The 20,073-nt window shown below is 35.3% G+C and overlaps 1 protein-coding gene across 5 annotated transcripts in view; it reads right to left on the reverse strand.

The window, feature by feature from the left end:
- LOC145243404 (uncharacterized) overlaps positions 1–20,073 on the reverse strand; it is a 302,808-nt gene that overhangs the window by 41,384 nt on the left and 241,351 nt on the right. For all 5 annotated transcript variants that reach the window (XM_080106260.1, XM_080106258.1, XM_080106259.1 and 2 more), the window contains 6 exons: positions 18,672–18,852; positions 17,009–17,179; positions 15,613–15,738; positions 13,722–13,876; positions 7,753–7,801; positions 914–980 (listed from right to left, as the gene is read on the reverse strand). In XM_080106260.1, the coding sequence (XP_079962386.1) occupies positions 914–980; positions 7,753–7,801; positions 13,722–13,876; positions 15,613–15,738; positions 17,009–17,179; positions 18,672–18,852 (749 nt within the window). The remainder of the gene's footprint in view (positions 1–913; positions 981–7,752; positions 7,802–13,721; positions 13,877–15,612; positions 15,739–17,008; positions 17,180–18,671; positions 18,853–20,073) is intronic.

The raw sequence follows: 20,073 nt of genomic DNA on the forward strand, positions 1-20,073 counted from the left end.
GTTATATTTAACGTATAAGTTAATTAATTTATAATATACACTGAATTACTCAATGAATAATATTAAATGTAAGACATTAGAACTGTATAAATACTACTTATTAGGAAATTAGAGGATGAATGTGTTTAGGATGATAAAAGAATGAATTGTAAATAAACCGATTTGATATAGCTGGGGGGTTTGTTCAAAGGGCGATAACTCTGTTATAGTAAAAATTAAATTAAATTAAATTTTAACCTTTCATCGCTTAAGGTAAACAAATTAATGAATTATATAGCGAATTTATAAATTTCAACTAAATAAAATTATAAGTTTACAATTAAGTAATGCTAAGAATTATAATTTATGTAGTAATAAATTTGGTTGTAATAGTTAAGAGAGCTTAGTTATGTATAGTTTTGAATTCAGATTAATAAATAATTTAATATAACCGGAAATTAGAAAAAAAAAAAAAAAGAAGCAAAAATAACCTTCTCAGTGACATTCAATATGGTTTCCGTTCTGCTAGATCTACAGTGGATGTGCTTATAGTTATTTCTCATAGGATTAGCGAAACTCTAGGATGTAAACCATCATTTTCAGCCTGGCTAGCGTTTTGTGATGGCTATTTATTCATCTTAATCATCACTGAATGACTAAATGTCTGACATGAAGGAAAAAAGAAGATATGCTTCTCAAATGTCAGTAAAATTATTTGCTATTTCAAAAAAAAAAAAAAAAAATAATAATACAAAAAAAAATACAAAAAAAAAACACAATAGTAAATTAGGAAGAACAAATAAAACAAACAGACGATACAAGAGTAATTTGATGCACGTGCATCACTTTTTCAACACTTTTTTAAATTCTCAGACTTTTGATTCACACTCAATCGTTGCAGAAATTATAACTTTTACAGGCATACAAAACTTACCAGTGTCAAATGATAATTCATTAATAAACTGTTGTAAATTGTTTTCAACATGGATGATAGTGGAATCCTGTGAAGAAAAATATTAAACAATCAGATGATGCTGAATAAGATCGAAGTAAGTTTTGGAATTTTTTTTAGGCCAGAATTGAGAATCTGTATTCGTACTTGGAGAGGCCATCAGCAGTGTTCATAAAAGGATGGCTTCTTCAACAAAAATTGATGATTTATGCATTTCAAATACTGTGCACATCATGAAAAGATATGTGAATTAGGCTGAAAAATTGTATGCGAATAAAAACTGATTTTTAAGTGAATTAGGGAAAATTCGTTCCTTACATTTGCTGAGGTTTACATATATATATATATTGTTTTTTAAAATATAATTATCCACTGACACATGTTTCGTCATCTACGACTCATCAGAGTGGCTGAATCTTGCGAGATTCGAAATCGGGACCCCATGGTAAGAAACCTAATTTCTTTCCACGTGTCCACCTTGCATGATTGTTCGGATATATCGCGATTTACGTAGATGTTATTTGTTTTTGTCTTGTGATATGTTTTGAATGAATTCAATTATTTACGAAAGTGCATTTTTACCTAAATGCGAGTTGGGAATAATTTTCCCTTTAACTTTGGGGAATAATTATATTTTAAAAAACAATATATGTACCGTTAGCAGTGTCAGAAAACGCCATTAAAAATGCATGATAAAAAATTGAATAATTCGACCTCCTACCTTTCGAAGCTTATAACTACTTGAAAAATGTAATTCAACCCCTAATTTTTTTAATTAAAGGAGCAAAGACCAAATTTAAAAAAAAAAAAAAACAGGTTTAATAGCAAATTATGCAAAATTTGTTTTTTTTAAATCCGTTTTCTTTAAAAAAGATTTAAAGAAATCAACGAATTTTAACTTACTTCGATAAAATATATGTATATATACATTCCAAAAATTCACTTACCTATAAAAATACTAATCAATGGGTACTTTCATTCTTCATTGTAAAGAATTTATCCATATTTATATTTCATATTCCATGTCCTTTTTAAATAAAATACTTTTTTACGCAAGGATTCCAAAAAACGTGACATCAGATGTTTTTCACATTTGAAATAAAGGGAGACAGATGTTTGCTTTTCTTCGAGTTGAAATCTCCGGTGGCTTAAAGTTCCAGAATTAATGTCTCTTTCTATTGCATGCTGTAAACAAAAGTTATTAAATATGGGCCACCGTAGGTGAAAAATAATCTCATTTCACTTATCAGTTTTTGCCGATAAAAAAAAAAAAAAAAAAAACAGTTGAGCGATTTTTGATTTTTTTAATTCTCCTAAAGAAATACATGAGTTTTTTATTTAATATATTTTATTTCTTCTTTATGAAGTGAATTTTTTTAAAAATATCTAAAAAAAAAAAAAAAATTGAATAAAATAGAAAAAAATTCTCATAATTCTACGAAATTTTTTTAACAATATAACGAGATTATAAGGTTTCACTTAAAAAAAAAAATTCAACGTGGTTTTTAAAAAAAAAGGTTTTACACTTTGGACTGTACCGGTAAATTTGCAAATAACTGTTCTTTTTTTGTGTTTTAAATTAGCTTATTTTATTTATTGATCCTTTATCTTCAATTTGTGATATATAAATTTGAGGTGAGAAAATTAATTATTTTCATTTTAATAGACATTTCAAAATGGGGGTGGGGTGAATTTAAAAAAAAAAACGCTTGTCTAAAATATTATATTCAGTTTATTGGAAAGAGCATAAAATTTCACATTGACCCTGAAAATATCTTAAAAATTGAACCAATAGAAAAGTTTTGATAGATTTTTAAATTTTAAAAATTGAAAAAATTTAACTCGTAAAATTCAACTGATTTCATTACATACAAAAAAGAATGGCTGCATGAACGCGCGCAGGCACTTTGTAAACACTGTTTTTTAAAAAATAAAAAATAATATTTCTATTATTTTTTAAACAACTTTAATAGTTTATTTTGGAAGTATATTCCATAAAGAAAATAACCCACTTTAAAAAGAGAAATCACGAGTTTTTTTTATATTTTATTCGCAGTTTTGTGTTAGGGGTGCCAAAAAATTCCCCCAAAATTCTGATACACCTAATGTACCGCTCCCATATATGGGGGTACCAAATTGGTTAAAGGGAAAATTATTCCCAACTCGCATTTAGGTAAAAATGCACTTTTGTAAATAATTGAATTCATTCAAAACGTACCGCAAAAACAAAAACAAATAACATCTCTCTCTCTCTCTCTCTCTCTCTCTCTCTCTCTCTATATATATATATATATATATATATATATATATATATATATATATATATATATATATATATACACACACGTTTGATAGTAAAAGATATCTACTTTTAATGTATACAGGTATTGCAAAATCGTCACACTTAAACTTAATAAAAATGGATTTGCACTTTCAGAGTGTGTATATCGTTAATAAACATCCAAAAACTACAATTTTTTTCCCTTCTGGCAAACAAAATATTTCTAATATTAATGCATGCGTAGACCTTTTATATTATTTGGCTATTATTTGGACTACTGGTCTCATCTTGGACGCTATTCTCATAATGTTTCAGCCGATGTAACTTTTGACCTTCTTCAGTGACATCGTGTTGAATTATGTAAGGTTAGTGGGAGACAACCCTAGCCAAGTGCTTGATTATTAAGAAAATTCAAAGATAACGATGTTATATTTATTTATATAAAATAGTGGAAAATAAAAGTATCTACACACAGGGTTTCTTAAGAGCACATCAAGAAATTGTAAATAAACTGGAAAAAAAAATCAAAAAAATCCAATCATGTATTTGTCAGAAAATAAGTTCATTTTTTTTTTTGTCAAAATTGTCAATAAATTTTAAAGACATTTTTTTAAAAACCTAAACCAGTAATAAAAAGAAAAATATTGGTTGCATTACGAAGAAGAAATAAATAATTATTGTAAAATATTTTCTCATGTAGGAGTTCCTTAGGATATCACTATTATTGGAAGGAGTCCACAAATATAAAAAAAAGTTTGGAAAACACTGATCTAGACTGTGTCTAGGAAAGCAAAGTTGATTTTCTTTCACAAGAGGTTTTAAAATAGCACCCAGACTGGCACTGTATTTCTAACGCATATATTTTGGCAGGTAAGTTTTGAAATGAAGTGTATAAGTTCTACAAGTTCAATTGTTTTATCCGAGATAATTGACTGTGAATTAACATAGGATCAGCTGGAACCCCATAGAAAGAATAGACTGTTAGTTTATACCACATGGTGCCTTGACTTGACTTATGTGCATACGCCAGAGATCTTCACCACATGCTCGAAAACAAAAATCTGCCACTCTTCATGGTCTTAAGCCAGTCTTTCATCTGTCAGGAGTAGCATGCCAGCCTCAACTCTTATCTGGTCTACCCATTTCTTTGGGGTCTTTGTCCTTCAATTAAAATCTTTTTTTCTTACCATGGAATCTGATAGCTTGGAAATGTATCTGAAGTATGTTTTTTTTAGTAATATCGTTGACGCATCTGTACCAAATGTGGTGCATTTCTTTATTCATCCTCCATTGTTACTCCTCCAGTGTTACTCCTGCATTGATAGTTCTTACGCATTAAATTTCAAAGACATTAAGCTTCATAATCCAGGAGAGTTAAATCAATTGTTGCAAGCATTTTAGCTTAGTTATGCATCATGCGTGATCTTAAGAATTAGGGGATTCTAAGTGTCACCTCATTCATCATGAAGATCATTCAGAAGCAACTCTTGCTTAAAAGATTGGTGTTTTGTTTCGTTCAGTAAGAGAAAATCTAGTTTCATGTTAAAATACTTGTTGTCGCCTCCTTCTAGAATATGCCGGTCTTTACAAAAAGGATCTAGAGAAGATTTTCACCCCCCCCCCCCGACACTTGAGACGAACAATAGAAACTATGGATAAATTTACAATGATTGGAGCATGATTGTTGCGTTTTTTTTTTTTGTTTTTTTTTTTTTTTTTAAGTTTTGTAAAAAAAAAAAAAAATTACACCTTACATTAAAAAATAAATATTTAATATATCTACTCCCCCCACTTTTGTTCTTTAAATAAATCTTACTCTATATTAAAAATCGACTTTCTGACAAAAGAAAAAAATAAATAAAAACTAAACAATTCTGCTTTCTTATGTTTGTTTACAGATGTCATGTGCGTGTGTGAAGGTCAACGAGCGCCCCTTTTGTTTTGCTTATTTTTAGGGATCTTTAAAACCTATATGATCCCAAACTTTAATGTAATAAGTCTTCAGACGTACCTCTCCACCATACTGTATATCCATACTCTATGGCTGACTGGGATAGCTTCCGTACATTTATATCTGATCTACCTCTGCATTCCATGTTTAAAAAGGATGTGTCTTCTATAGTGTCAAACCTGACTAAATGGTTAATTGTAGGCATAGATCGATTCATACCATCCAAAAGATTCTAAGAAAAACCTAACAGCCAGCCATGGTTCTCCCCTGAATGTGCTGCTGCCATCGGGCACAGAAATCACTTTTTCCATAGCTACCAACGTAATAGATGTACTAAAGCTGCTTTCAGGACTGCCAACAACCACTGTAAAAGAGTAATAAAAAAGGCAAGAGAGCTATATGCTCAGTCCGTTTAATCCAAAGTAGCTGGGCAGCGGCTTGGTTCCCATCAGTTTTTACAAATAGTAAACAGGATCCTGAAAAAGAAGCGTACGTTCTATCCCAACCATCATCAATGGGCCTGAGGTCATCTCGTCAGCATCAGGCAAAGCCAAACTATTTGCCAAGAACTTTGCAGGTAATTCTACCCTATATGACGAAGGCCATTAACTCGCCGTATTTCCTCCTATAACAGACAACATGCTATGCAACATACAAATATCTGTGCGTGAGGTCGCCAAGCTAATCAAGAACCTTGATTCCAGTAAAGCAACTGGCCCTGACGGCATTTCAGTTATAGTGCTGAAAAAGCTCCAACCAGAACTTGCCCCTATACTTACAAAACTGTTTAAGCGTTACCTTAAGGAGAAGTGCTTTCCAACACCATGGAAAACCTCATCAGTATGCCCTGTACTTAAAAATTCAAGTGATAAGTCCGCTCCCTCTCAGTACAGACCAATAAGTCTCCTGTGTGTCATGAGTAAGCTGCTGGAATCCATATTAAATAGAGAAGTAGTCAACCACCTCAGCAGAAACAACCTTCTTAGAGACATGCAATATGGTTTCCGTTCTTCTAGATCTACAGCAGATGTGCTAACGGTTATACCTCACAGGATTAGTGAATCTCTCAACAAAGGCTTCCTTTTTAGGGCAATTGCTCTCGACATATCAAAGGCCTTTGATAAGGTATGGCATAAAGGCCTACTTCACAAGATTTCCAGCTATGGTATAACTGGTAATATTCTCTCTATCATTAAATCATTTCTCTCTGATAGGCTCATAAGAGTAGTGGTTGATGGGCAGAAATCAGAGGCCCAGAGTATTAACGCTGGAGTCCTTCAGGGGTCCATCCTGGGCTCAACTCTCTTCCTGATTTACATCAATGATCTCCCAAACACATCATTCGTTGACATCTATGCTAATGACACGACCATCTATGGCAACACATCAAAGGCCGTAAATGACAAAGTTCTCTGATTCTCTCTCTTCTGATCTCAAGCGCATGGTACAGTGGGGGAAGAGGTGGCTTGTTACTTTTAATGCATCTAAAATCAAGCTCCTATCTTTACATCATTGACGCTCTGATCCCCATCTGGCATCAATTGAAATGGATGGCTCTCGACTAGGGGAAGCTCCATGTTTTGATAAGTTTCTAGGCTTGACCTTTACTCCTGACCTGAAATGGAACATGTACATCTAGTCTGTTGCCAAGGTCGCTGGAAAGATGGTGGGATCCTTTTACCGTTCCAGAAGATATCTCACTGCTGATGCAATTTTCTATCTATACAAAAGCCAAGTACGTCCAAGGATGGAGTACTGCTGCCACATCTGGGCAGGAACTGCTAAAAACAGCCTATCCTGCCTTGACAGAGTACAAAATAGACTTTGTGGCTTGGTGGGGGATGCCCTTTTCTCTTCTCTGCAACCTCTCTCCCACAGAAGAGACATTGCGAGCCTGTCTTTGTTTTATCGTTATTTCCATGGCAAGTGCTCGTCTGAGCTCCAATCTAGCTGAAAACACTATCAATAATTTTCCCCACTCTTTATCTGTGCCTAAATTAAAATGTAGATTCCATGAACAAAGCTTCTTTCTTAGAACTGCACGCCTGTGGAACTCTCTTCCGTTTGCCTGTTTCCCACCTTACTACAACTTGGATGTTTTAAAGTCCAACATAAACAAATTCCTGATGAACAGCCCCCTTAAGTAAGACACTTTATCAAATCTCCAATACTAACGATTACTACGATACTATCCCATTGATTACTGTACACGCAATAACCCTTATCCCCGAGTGGCCTGCGGGCCTTGATAAGTGGTGACTACCATGTAAAAAAAACATTTCTTTCAGAAAGGAAACAAACAATGGATGAAATGTCACTTTGCATACAACACACTTATTCTAAGGTATTTTCAGTATATCTAATAATTCTAAGATTTTTTTTTTTTTTTTTTTTTGTATATTACATTTGAGGCAACATTTACCATCTGCCTACTGCTGATTTTAGTCTACTTATCATGTGTGCAGTGTTATGATGTATGGAACTGAAACATGGCCAGTCAGGATCGTATTGAGAAACCTGATATGAGAATGGTATATGAAGGACGTGTACATTCAGGTGCTTACAAAATGAAAGTGTTTTAATACCAACCAGAGATTTCTTTTCGTTTTTATTTTGTAAAAACCTTTTGCGAATCAATCTGAAAGAAAAAACCCAATGTTTTAGTTTCAGAAAAAGGTAAAAACTGTCCTCATATTTCTTTAAAATATGCAAGTAGGAAATACAAATCTGAGTTTCACACTAAAATATTTATTATTTATCAAAATTAAATCACATTAAATTGCTAGACGAATATTTAATATAATCACATCCTTCTTAAACAAAAGAAAAATCCAGGTTATCTTCGATGACCGTATGTCCCAACAGTATGATAGTATAATAAGGTGTGCCTCAGGGGTCGATTCTTGGACTTTTATCATTTGTTGATGACAATACACTCAATAACAAACATAAGGGGAAAAACGAATGTACACATATCCAAGACAATGGCCGAAACCTTAGAAAATGGTCTTCAGTCTGGAGTGGACTGGAGAAGGAAATGGATGATTAATCTCATTTAATTTTACAAAGTCTAAACTTCTTTTAACAATTACAAGAAACCTTCTCAACCATCGATTGCCATGGCTAATGATATTACCCGAGAGCTCATTATTCAAACTCCTCGGATTAACATTCACAGGAAATATGAAGTGGAATAGATACCTTGAAGATATTGCCAAGGCTGCTGCAAAGAAGGTTGGTTTCCTCTACCGTGCTAGAAAACTATTCACACCTGACAGTATCCGATATCTATACAAAGCTACTACTCGCCCATGGAATTTTGTTGTCACATCTGGGCTGGTGCATCAACCAGTAGTCTCTCACTCTTAGACAGGGTTCAAAAAAGAATCTCCAATCTAATAGGTTCCACATGATCAACCAAGCTCCAGCCTCTGCCTCATTGCTGGAATGTTGCATCCTTGTGCCTGTTTTACAAGTACTTTAATGAATGTGCTCTGACGAACTCGTAGCAGGTACTTCCTCGAAGCAAATACCCCCAACTAACCTGATAAGCAGTAAAATCTTCACTGTAAAGGGTTAGGGTTAGAGTTAGGGTTAGATGCCGGAAATCTTTCTATTTTAATAGTTTCTTCTCAGGAACTACTAGATTTTGGATTTCTCTCCCTCTCCCCTGCTTCGCTGACTGTATTAAGATGCAGAAATATAAATGTATTATGAACAGACATCTTGCCACTCAACTCCCTACATAGTGCCCCTGTAGACAGGATCCCAAAGAGTAACTCCTTACGTCCAAGTAGCAATGTGCCTTGTTTGGGGTAAAAAAAAAAAAATGATATTTCAGTTTACCCGAATCTTTGGAGCAAACCTATAATGTTTATGAAATTAGTTGAAATAAATAATAATAATAATAATAATAATAATAATAATAATAATAATAATAATAATAATAACATATGAATTAGTTGAATCTATTTTGCCCTTAACTCATCAGAAGAAATAGCAACAATTAAAAGAAAATAAAGTGCGTTTTGACATGATTAAAAATCCGAAAATTGGAAGAGAAGCTGTAAATACCTTATATGTTTCCATTACGCCATTTTGAATGATACTGTCAAGAATTGTAAATGTCAGCTGAATTAAAGAAATAAATTGTAAGATGGTCAACATTATGAACTTTAGAACATAGACTTTTGTCATATATATATATATATATATATATGATGGACTCTCCCGTCGATTTCGACATATGAGGTTTGGACAACCCATATTTCTAAAACTCATTTATGCTTTTGCCTCTGATGACTTTTTAGTCCAGCAAGAGACTTGCAGACAAGGCCACAAATAGAACATGAATGTGGATTTAATGCTGCAGATATTGGTGCGGCTGGTAGTCGTTTTGCTCTTACTCTGTTTTCTTTCAGTTGCCTTAAGCTTTCAGATTGAAACCTCTGGAGACTTTCAAAACACCTTGATCTCCATCCTTTTCGGTCATTCATCTCATCTTCAAGACTCCTGTATGGTATGTTCACTGCAGACAAGTTACTCTTCAACTTGTCCTTGTACCTAAGCCAAGGACGTCCAACAATTCTTTTACCACCCTCAAATTGACTGTACATCGCAATTTTTGGAATTCTGCCATCGGGCATCCTCAATACATGACCAGCCCACCGCAATTGCGATTGAATAAGGAATAATTTTATGCCAGATATTTTGCATTTTGTGAATAATTCGGCATTTGATATCTTGTCGTGGAGGCTAAGACCACATATGGAGTGTAGACAGCTTTTGTGGAAAACGTCCAGCTGATTAATGTGATGTCTGTATGGAGTCCATGACTCAGATCCATAAAGAAGAATGGAAAGAACAACAGCACGGTAGACAAGGATTTTTGTGTCTAGTCGAATACCCCTTTCGTTCCACAAGCGATGGCGAAGATTTCCAAAGGCAGAAGTGGCCTTAGCAATCCTGTTGACAATTTCATCATCAAGAGAACCGGCCTGGTTCACCTTGCTACCAAGGTAAGGAAAGGACTTGACATAATTGATATCATGACCGTCGACTTTCAGCTTGCGCGCAGGAAATCTATACTCTGGTGGATTTTGCTTTACGCCTTCAACTTGTTTTGGGGTAGGGTGTGGCTGATGCACTACCTCAGTCTTCCTTATGCTAATTGTCAGGCCAAAGGCCTTGCACGTGGCTGAAAATCGATCAAGAAGAACCTGGGCTTCCTCAAAGGACGTGCCTACCAGTGCGGCATCGTCAGCGAAGAGCAAGTCGCGAATAATTTCGGTGCGAAGAAGAGTCTTGGCCTTAAACCGTTGATGGTTAAATAAGCCACCGGATGACCGAAATTGAAACTTGACACAAGTGTCCAAATCATCAAATGCATGTTTCAGCATTAGTGAAAAGAAGAGCGCAAAGAGGACTGGTGCCATTACACATCCCTGTTTGGTCCCATTCGTAACATCAAATGGATCAGACATCATACCATCTGAGACAACACTGGCCTTCATCCCCTCGTGAAATATATATATATCTTTTAGTCTGTCTGTTACACTTTTTCTTGGAAACTACTGGTCCTACCTGTCTAAAATTTGGTATGGACCTTTGTTTTGACAAGGTGTAGTGAACTAAGTATTATGGCATCCTTTTGATTTAAAACAACATTTTTTTATTACATTTTCTCCCCAAACAAGGCACACTGCCACTTTGATGTGGGGGCTACTATGGAGGACATACGTTGCAGGGATACTATGTATAGAGTTGAGCAGCAAGATGTCTGTTCACATTACCCTTGAACTTCTACATGTCAGTACAGTTGGGGAAGTAGGAACTCAGAAGGGAGTTCCAAAGTCTAGAAATTCTGGGGGAAAAACTATTCAAGTAGAAGGCCTTCTTACATCTAGGGATCTCTATTGTGTAGGGTGAGATTTTGCTGCTTGTTGGGTTTGTCGGGGGTATTTAAAACTGGCACAAGGATGCAACATTTCGTTGATGGGACAGAGGTTGAAGTATAGATGACTGTTCAGGACCTATCAGGTTGGCAACTCTCTTTTGAACCCTGTCCAGGAGTGAGAGATCAGTAGCACATGCACTAGTCCAAATGTGACAATAATACTCCATACATGGGCGAATGGTGGCCTTGTAGAGGTACAGGATACTTTCAAGCATAAGTAATTTTCTAGCACGGTAGAGAGAGCTCACCTTCCTCGCATGCTCTTAATGTATCTGTTCCAACTCATGTTCTCTGCGAACGTTAAGCCAAGGAGTTTGAAAGAAGTACTTTCAGGTCATGTATCTTTAGCCATAGTTATTGTTGGTTGAGAAGGTTTCTTGCAATTATTGAAGGAAGCAAGTTTAGTTTTAGCAACATTGAATGTAACCATCCATTTTTATCCCCATTTCACTACAGATTGAAGGTCTTACTTTAGTGTTTCTGCCATTGTTTTAGATATGTGTTTATTCGTTTTCCCCTCATGCCTTTTATAGAGGTGTAATCAGACAATATACCCATCTCAGAGACAATTTTATCAGGGAGGTCATTTATGAATATTAGGAATAATAAAGGTCCAAGGATAGACCCTTGAGGTACACCCGCATTTATATCATAAATGCTGTTTTGTCCAATGAATGGTATATACGTTCAGAGATTACAGTTAGGATATTTGCTGTAGAATGGGCTTGCCTAAATCCATATTGTTGGTCGGTCAGAAGTTTAGCAACTGTAAGGTGATGGACTAGAGCCTGGTTAATTATGGACTTAAATATTTTGGCGAAAAGAGGGAGGAGGCTAATAAGGGCGATAATTTAATGGATCAGTTCTTTCGCCAAAATTCTTGTAAACTAGTACCACAGAAGCAGTTTTCCAACAGTCAGGAAAGCAAGATTTGTTAAGGCATTTGTTGTAAACTTTGGAGAGGGCCGGAGCATCCTCAGTGGAGCATTTTGTTAATAGTACTGCCAGGATGAAATCAGGTCCACATGCTTTTGAGGTGTCTACATTCTTTATATCATGTACCTAAGAGGGGGTAATTTTCAGATCATCTAGTGCGGCATCTGTCCACAAAGGAAAGTCAGGGAGGGAGTATTTTGCTGGTTCCAGTGTGGAGTTGGAGGAAAACCAACTGGCATGCATGTTAGCCTTCTCGGTTGCCATGTAAACAACCTCATGAGTGTTGGATAGTGGGGGAATTGCTGATTGCCCATTATTTACTACACTTTTGCAGATTCACGGGTACCTAGTTTCTGTACTTCAATGTGTTGTCTGGTGGTTTCGGTATGTTCTCTCTTAACTGTCGCTATTTCTTTCGTACAATTACTTCTAGCGTCTATAAACTTTTGTCTGTTTGTACTGGATTTATGTCAGTTAAATCTGTGTTATGAATGTTGCCTTGGAGCAATGGCAGCTGCACAAGTAGAAGTAAACCATTGGGGAGAGTGGGGTTTACTATAGAATTTCTGCATGGGAACATGTGCTTCAATTGCCTTTTTGAACCATTCAGTGGTCTCATTCGCGCACTGTTCAGCGGCAAGAAAAGATATTTCCTCATGGGGCATCTCTGATGTGATCCCCGATGGCTTCCCAGTCAGCGTTCTTATAATACCTTGTCGTTTTGAGCAATGGCTCTTCAGTTTTGGGTCAAGAATGTAGGGCAATTTCTATCATTATCACAGCGTGATCCGCATTCCCAAGTGGGCTCTGGGCATTCATTACACAATCATCGGGAACTGTGGTCAGAAATAGATCTAAAAGTGAGGCATGTTGATCTTGCTGATCTGGGAAACGTGTGATAAGGAATGAGATATAGAGAAGCTATGCGTTATGCTGCCATCTGCATCTGTGTAAGTAGAGAATCGAAGCCAATTACTGTGGTGGACACTGACGTCACTAAATACATGTACTTGCGTGTTAGTATCGAGGGAAAGTGTTGTATCTATGCTGTCAGAGACTTGGTTGATTAGCCTACAGTCCGAGGTTGAGGGAGAGCGGTAAAGAAAATATAAGTAGGTAATGTTATATTGCATGTTAAGTCTAAAGCACATAAAGGCCTGGTCGTCTGATTCTAGTTTTGTTTCTCTAGTCAAAGAGAGGGTGTTTCAAATATAGACTTAAAGTTTGTGCATATATTTGAGTCCTTATGGCAAAGTGGGAGATGACTGGGCATGTTAAAGTGGTTAGTGGAGATGGAGAAGTGTAAGTTAGTTTCACTTCGCGCTAAGAAATCCGGGGTGTTTGCTAGGAGAAATGATTCAGCATCATCTAAATTAGTTCTAAGCCCGTGAAATGCAAGCCTCAAGGAAGGAGGCAAATTGGTTTTGTTTGAGTTTAAGCCTAGTTTAATCGTGATTTTTGGTTGAACTGTCATTTTATTTTATTTAAGAGTTTCAGGTTTAGAGTGAGAGGTGCTATCCAACCCGACATATTAGTTCAGAAGTATCCAGCACGTTATATATATATATATATATATATATATATATATATATATATATATATATATATATATATATATATGTATATATATATATATATATAAACCGGACAGTAATTGTTTACTTACTTGTCTCGAGCATTGATCAGATGAGAAGCGATACTAATGAGTTGTTTCCTCCTTTCCAGCCCTTGAACATTAACCATGATGGTTGGAGGTGAAATTCCTTCCACAACTTCAACTTCAACGGCTTCAGAACAAAACAGCTGATTTGTACCAATAACCTTTTACAAGAATAAACAAAAAAGTCTTACAAAACCTGAATACACTCAAAGAAAGAGAAATGCATTCAATAAGAAATTTAAAGAGACATTTATTATGCAGCTTTTCTTTTCTTCTTTTTTATCTTAACGTTGAATGTAAGGTGCTTACTTGTTTAAAACCATAGTAGACACGTGATTGTTTAATGACTCAGGAGTTTGAATTAGGAACAGTTTGAACTAATTAATACTGTCTATGCAACTTGTTTCTATTTAAACAACGGAAATTTCATGCAACATAATTATGTTTGTACACACACACACACACACACACACACACATTTTCACACGTTTACACACCGGTTTCACACGTTTACACACCGAAGTTAAGCAACGTTGAGCCTGGTTATTACTAAAATGGGTGACCAATTTGGGAATTCCAGGCGCTGTATGTAGGAGGATGTAGACATTTCCCTGCAAGAGTTGCAAAAACCTAACGTCGTCATTTCCCCTAACGGGGATATACATGCGATTGGGGACCGGTTGTGAATTTCATATTCCCATGAAACTTTCTCCTTTGGAGGAAGCCAGTTAAACCCGAATAGGGTTAGTGCCGACTGACTCACGCACACACATAAGAGGAAATATGGGATAACCAAAGACCAACTCTAAGAACAAGGTTTTTATAGTTGATTTTCATTTATTCCATCTTTTCTTTTTCTTTTTCTTATGTAGTCTGTTGGATTAACATCCTATAATCTCTTTCTCTCTCTATATATGTGTGTGTGTGTGTGTGTGTGTGTGTGTGTGTGTGTGTGTGTGTGTGTGTGTGTGTGTGTATAAATATATAGCTTAGTGCGTTAGAAGAAAAGAGTGAGCTCAATTCTATAAGAGGAGACTTATCTGGACAATATAAAGCTCAACAAGTATCATTGGAGCTTCTATAGGAGAACAATAGGAATGGGAAATGAAGTCACAAAAACTATATATTGGTGAATGGTAAATATATATTGGTTCATTTATTCAATAAGGGAATACAAACAATTAGTTGGGGGATAGAAGAGACTCTTTATGCCGAGGCATTTCGAAGCCTAATGCTTCTTATCAGATGAGTAGAGAAGATGCTAGATAACATAGTGGGGATGCGGCGTCTAGCGTAGGATTCATTAGCAACGAAATAGATCAATTAAAATTATAGATGATGTTGGGGGCTTATCGAATTCTAAATAAAGGAGGGGCGTATTATATAGAGTGTAATGTAGAAAGGTGTATAGGGTCTTTATCATAGTCTTAAATGGATGTGGTATATGTTTTAGGGTTAAAGTGGAGGTATAGTGTGGATGGGTGGTAATTCTATTTTATCGGTGTGTAAGATATCTATTATCTATGGAGGGGCATTTTTTTGACAGATGCAACCGAGACGACAACAGCACTATGAAGTGGTGTATAATTTTGGGAGGGGTATTATGGTGATGATTTAAGGTAAAAAGGCAAATGAGTTTATTCTAAGAAGGGTTGAACAAGAGGGATTACATGGGGCGTCCTGTTCCAGGGTTTTAATTTAGTGAGGCGAGGGAGGGTTCAGAAGTGAGTTAAAGGAGCAAGTTATGGGGTGGGTCTGGGTGGGTAGTTGCAAGGCTATAATAATAGATTTCAGAATACCAATCTTGATTAAAACGTCAGCTTATATGAAATAAGGTTTCATGAAATTCTTGGCTGCTAATTCTCCAAGAGAAATTTAAAGCAGAAAATGTAATTACGTGAATTTTTTGAATAATGCGATATTTTCCCAGTTTTAGTTCATAGAATCTGGTTTCCTGACTGTCTGCAGGAATAAAGTCGTTCTCGTGAACACTTAATCCTGTTGCTGCATCAAAACATTCAACCTGAAATTGAAAAAAAGTTTTAAGTCAAAAGAAATAATTATAACGATGCTAATAACCCTAAAAAAAAAAAAAAAAAATGTAGCATCAACAGTTGCATTCTTTTCGTTTGTATCAATGAAGTTCTCAGGTGCTACCAGATCAGGCTATCTGAAGATATTGGCTTCCTGACCTAAAATGCACCAAACATTGATGTTATTGTTTTTTTTCCTTTTCTTTTGTAAAACTTAATCATGTTCTACAAAACCGAAAAAAAAAAAAACAACAACAATTTCTTCTACAAAACAACCAAACCAAATACCACGAATAAATATCTGAACATATAAAGAACTTGATGCCTAAAAGCTTCTATTGAAATGACCGGATTCTGCATTAAATAACCTGAAAAGGGTTGATACACCGTAAAACAAAAGAACCAACCTAAACCAAGCTATGAAGTTCAAAATGTAGACATTTTTCTTATCAATTAGGTGAATCTATAAAATGTGAAATCTTACCCAACCCCGACATATTAGTTCAGAAGAGTTGCTGAAAGCATTATAATTATCCAGCATGTTATCTTAAGTGCAAATTGATTGTGCTGGTATGGTCATATGGAACATTCTAACTCTTTGCTAAACTATTATAGATGCATGAAACTCGTCTAATGTTGGGCAACGCAATATATACACATCTACTATTATATAAAAGGAACTTTGTCTGTGTGTCTGTGAGTTCGTTCCCTATGAACTCGAAAACGGTGAAATCTCACACGAAGGTACTTTATGTGCCTGGCAGTGTTCTTAGATAGGATTTGTATGAGAATGTCTTTGATAAGTATCGATAATCGAAATGATCCGATGAAAGAAGGAACAGGTGATTTTAACCAAAGGTAACACCTCACACAGCCTAATGTCACAAGTGCATTTGAGAAGTTTTATTACCACACAAACCGAAAGGCTCAACATATAAAATCAACAGTAGGTTCTTTGATATGACAGGGGTGCGTTCGAAATGAATGTTTCTGATTAGCGCACAATTGAAGTATGATACTTGACTTTTGCATTTTAAACTTTAATTCAAGCCATTATATAAAAATAATTTTATAAAATCAACAGTAGGTTCTCTACGGTGCAATGTAAACTACAATGTATTGTGAACTAAGTCACTGCGAGAGACATATGAGCTTTTTCCTGGTGATGGATCCACAATTAGAGCAGGCATTGGGTCAGGAGCATTACTTATTGAATGTCTCTCGTACATGAAAGATAAAAGAAATCCACATTAGTTCTACCTGGAAATGTTTTATCCTTACAGAACCCGTGCAATATGGACTGCCCCATGTTACTTTAACTGTTGAATCAGATAAACATTCAGCTTTCAGATTGGATGGTTTCACTCCAGACCAAGTGAGAGTCAGTGGTCCCGATAGTTTGCTCGGCAAATTGTCGTAAGCTGTCAGGGCCTGCAAAAGAAAATTTATAAATACCATAAAACAATTAATAATTGCAAAACTATCTTTCCGAAAATTTAAATACAAAGACAAAAAAAGTCTGACAAATTTCACTACACACACACACACACACACACACACACATATACATATGTTTTTTCCTTTACTTTTTAATAATCTAAAATTATTTGAAAGCATTAAAAATAAGATTATATTATCCAAATATAGAGAACATATTCTAGAATAAACGTGTGCATTCCTGTTGTACGAGATTCGTTGAAAATCTTGTTAGCCCTACCAATAGCTGCTCGTCTATTGCTGGTCACCAATAACAGAACGATCAGCAAAGAAGACCAGCATTATTAAATATCACACAATGTCATGGCGTTGCATCATTTTTTGACACGAATCTGATGGTGTTCGTACAAACATTTGCGATATATGAAACTACCAATGCAAGTGAATAAACTGCATTCATTAGACGATCTTTTCATTCAGTTTTTAATTATCCTTCTAGTGTTCTTATTTTTTTCGTGTCTGAACTTTTGAGATGACGATTGTTTATTCGTATTATTTGGATTCTTTGAACTACTGTTCTAATATTAAGTGCCATTTTCACAACGTTTCGGTCGATGTTACTTCCGACCTTCTTCAGGTGTATCTTGTTGAAACCAAGAATGTTTTAAGAGAAACCCTTCATCGAAATAAAGAAACCTTTTTTTCTCTCTGGCTTTATATCTCTCTTTCTTTTTTTTTTTAAGTTGTTTTTTTTTTTTTTACTTTTTCAAATGACAAATAATTTCTTTCATTTGTTCTAATTAATTTTGTATTTTCCCGCCTCTTTTCGATTTCTTGGTATTTTCAAATTTTTATTTTGTTTTTTCTTTTATATTTTTAATTCTTTTGCCTTATTTTTTTCATTCGTTTTATTCATTTGTTTTTCTATTTGGATTCATCGGACTACTGTTCTCAGCTTGGGTGTCATTTACATAACGTTTCGGTCGATGTAACTTCCGACCTTCTTCAGGTGTATCTTGTTGAACATGAGAATGTTTCTGTCAAACTCGGGAATTTAGACGGAATTTCGAATGGAACTCTTTATTTACTTCTGGGGGTAGCATGCCCTTGTTCTGTCAGCCATGACTGCATAGAGGTCCTAAATAATTCGCAATTGTACTTTTCGGTCGCCCACACCGAAAATTGAACCTTCAACCTCCAGAAGAATATCACTTTTACAATTAATTTTTCCAAGTACTCTAACCACGGCGCCATCCTTGGGGACAAATTCCCGAAATCGACTGTTCTCATCTTGAGTGCCATTTACATAACGTTTCAGTCAGAGTTCCTGTAAAGAGTTCCTAAGTAATTAAAAACTGTATTTTTCAGTCGCGCACACTAAGAATTGAACCTTCACGCTTCTGAAGAGGATCACTTTTACAATTAATTTTTTCAAGTACTCTAACCACTGTGCCAAAAGAAAGTCTAATAATCTATTTTAATTTACCTGGACTTGGAATGTATAATCAGCACACGGCACCCCCTCTGTAAAGGTGAAGCTCGTCTGATCAGGTGGTTGCACACTTACAACTTCATCATTGACAAACACATTATATTTGCAGATGATAGCATCACCATACTCTAATGGTTTAGTCCACTGCACAGAAATACAATGGAAATTACAAGCCCTGTAAAGGCAAAAATGAAACAAACTTGTATATAGTTCAACCTACATTACAATTACAAAGTAAAAACAAAAAGTAGGATAACATATTCACTGAATTAATAAAAGGGACTTTTCTAAAAAAAAAAAAAATAAGGATTCTAACCTATGCTAAAGAGATCAATGCCCATAGAAACATGGATCAGATAATTTGTAGCATTAATACATTAAAAAAAGAAAAGCTAAGGGAACGAGATCAGTCATATTTTTCGTTATATCTGGTTGTGAAGTTATTGAGGAAGACATCAATAATGGCATGCCTAAAAGTAGAATATACGAAGTATTGTTCTTATATTTGGATTGGTGAATCTATGTCTCATTTAAGGATTCTAGTTGAGGTTCAAAAGCATAGCTATAATTTTTTTATGCACCTTCTTTCTCACAGACGTGATGTTGCTATGAGGCACGTTCTAAAAATAACGCCTACTAGTTTTTATTCCGCCCGAACGGATCAGAGAGAATTGCAAATTACATTGTTATGATGACTGAACTTATGCATTCATCACTCTGTTGATCAACTCAGTTTTTTCTGTACGGAGGAATTCAATGACATATTTCTGTTTCTGACACACGTCCATGACGGGGGTTGCTTTCTTAGAGTCTCACACCGTCTCTAAGAAAGCAATTCCTGTCATGAAGGTGCATCAGAAGCAGAGCTGTGTCACTGAATTCCTCCACGTAGAAAAAACTGAACAGATAAACTCTCACCAGTACGTACTAAACATTTACAAAGCCGATGCAGTTGATTTTAAGACAGATAGGAGATAGGTTCGTCGATTTCAGAGTGGAGACATAGATGTGAGTGACAAAGTACGCTCCACAAATTTTATGACCTATGCATCGTTCATTGCTGGCAAAAGTTAAGAATGGTTGTGACTATGTAGGAAAATTAATTCTGGGGCGCAAAAGATTGCTCGTTTTAATGGTACTACACTTATCTTTATAGCTCTTCAACGTTTTAGTTTTTGGGTTAAAAAAATAGGAGGCCTTACTTTTAAAACAGTACTCGTAGTTTCAGTCTCTTCTATTAGTACTATAAATGCATGTGTTCTTCAGAATTATTCGATTTATGCTCTGCTTCTTTTGTTTCAGCTCGTTTGACTCGTTCGTCTAGTGGTCTTCATCAATTTACTGTTCAGGTACTTCATTATGATTCATCTTTCTATTCCAGTAACTTCTTTCCAAG

This window comes from Euprymna scolopes, chromosome 22 (genome assembly GCF_053919585.1).
Source record: "Euprymna scolopes isolate OS-2025 chromosome 22, ASM5391958v1, whole genome shotgun sequence".
NCBI lineage: Eukaryota > Metazoa > Mollusca > Cephalopoda > Sepiida > Sepiolidae > Euprymna > Euprymna scolopes.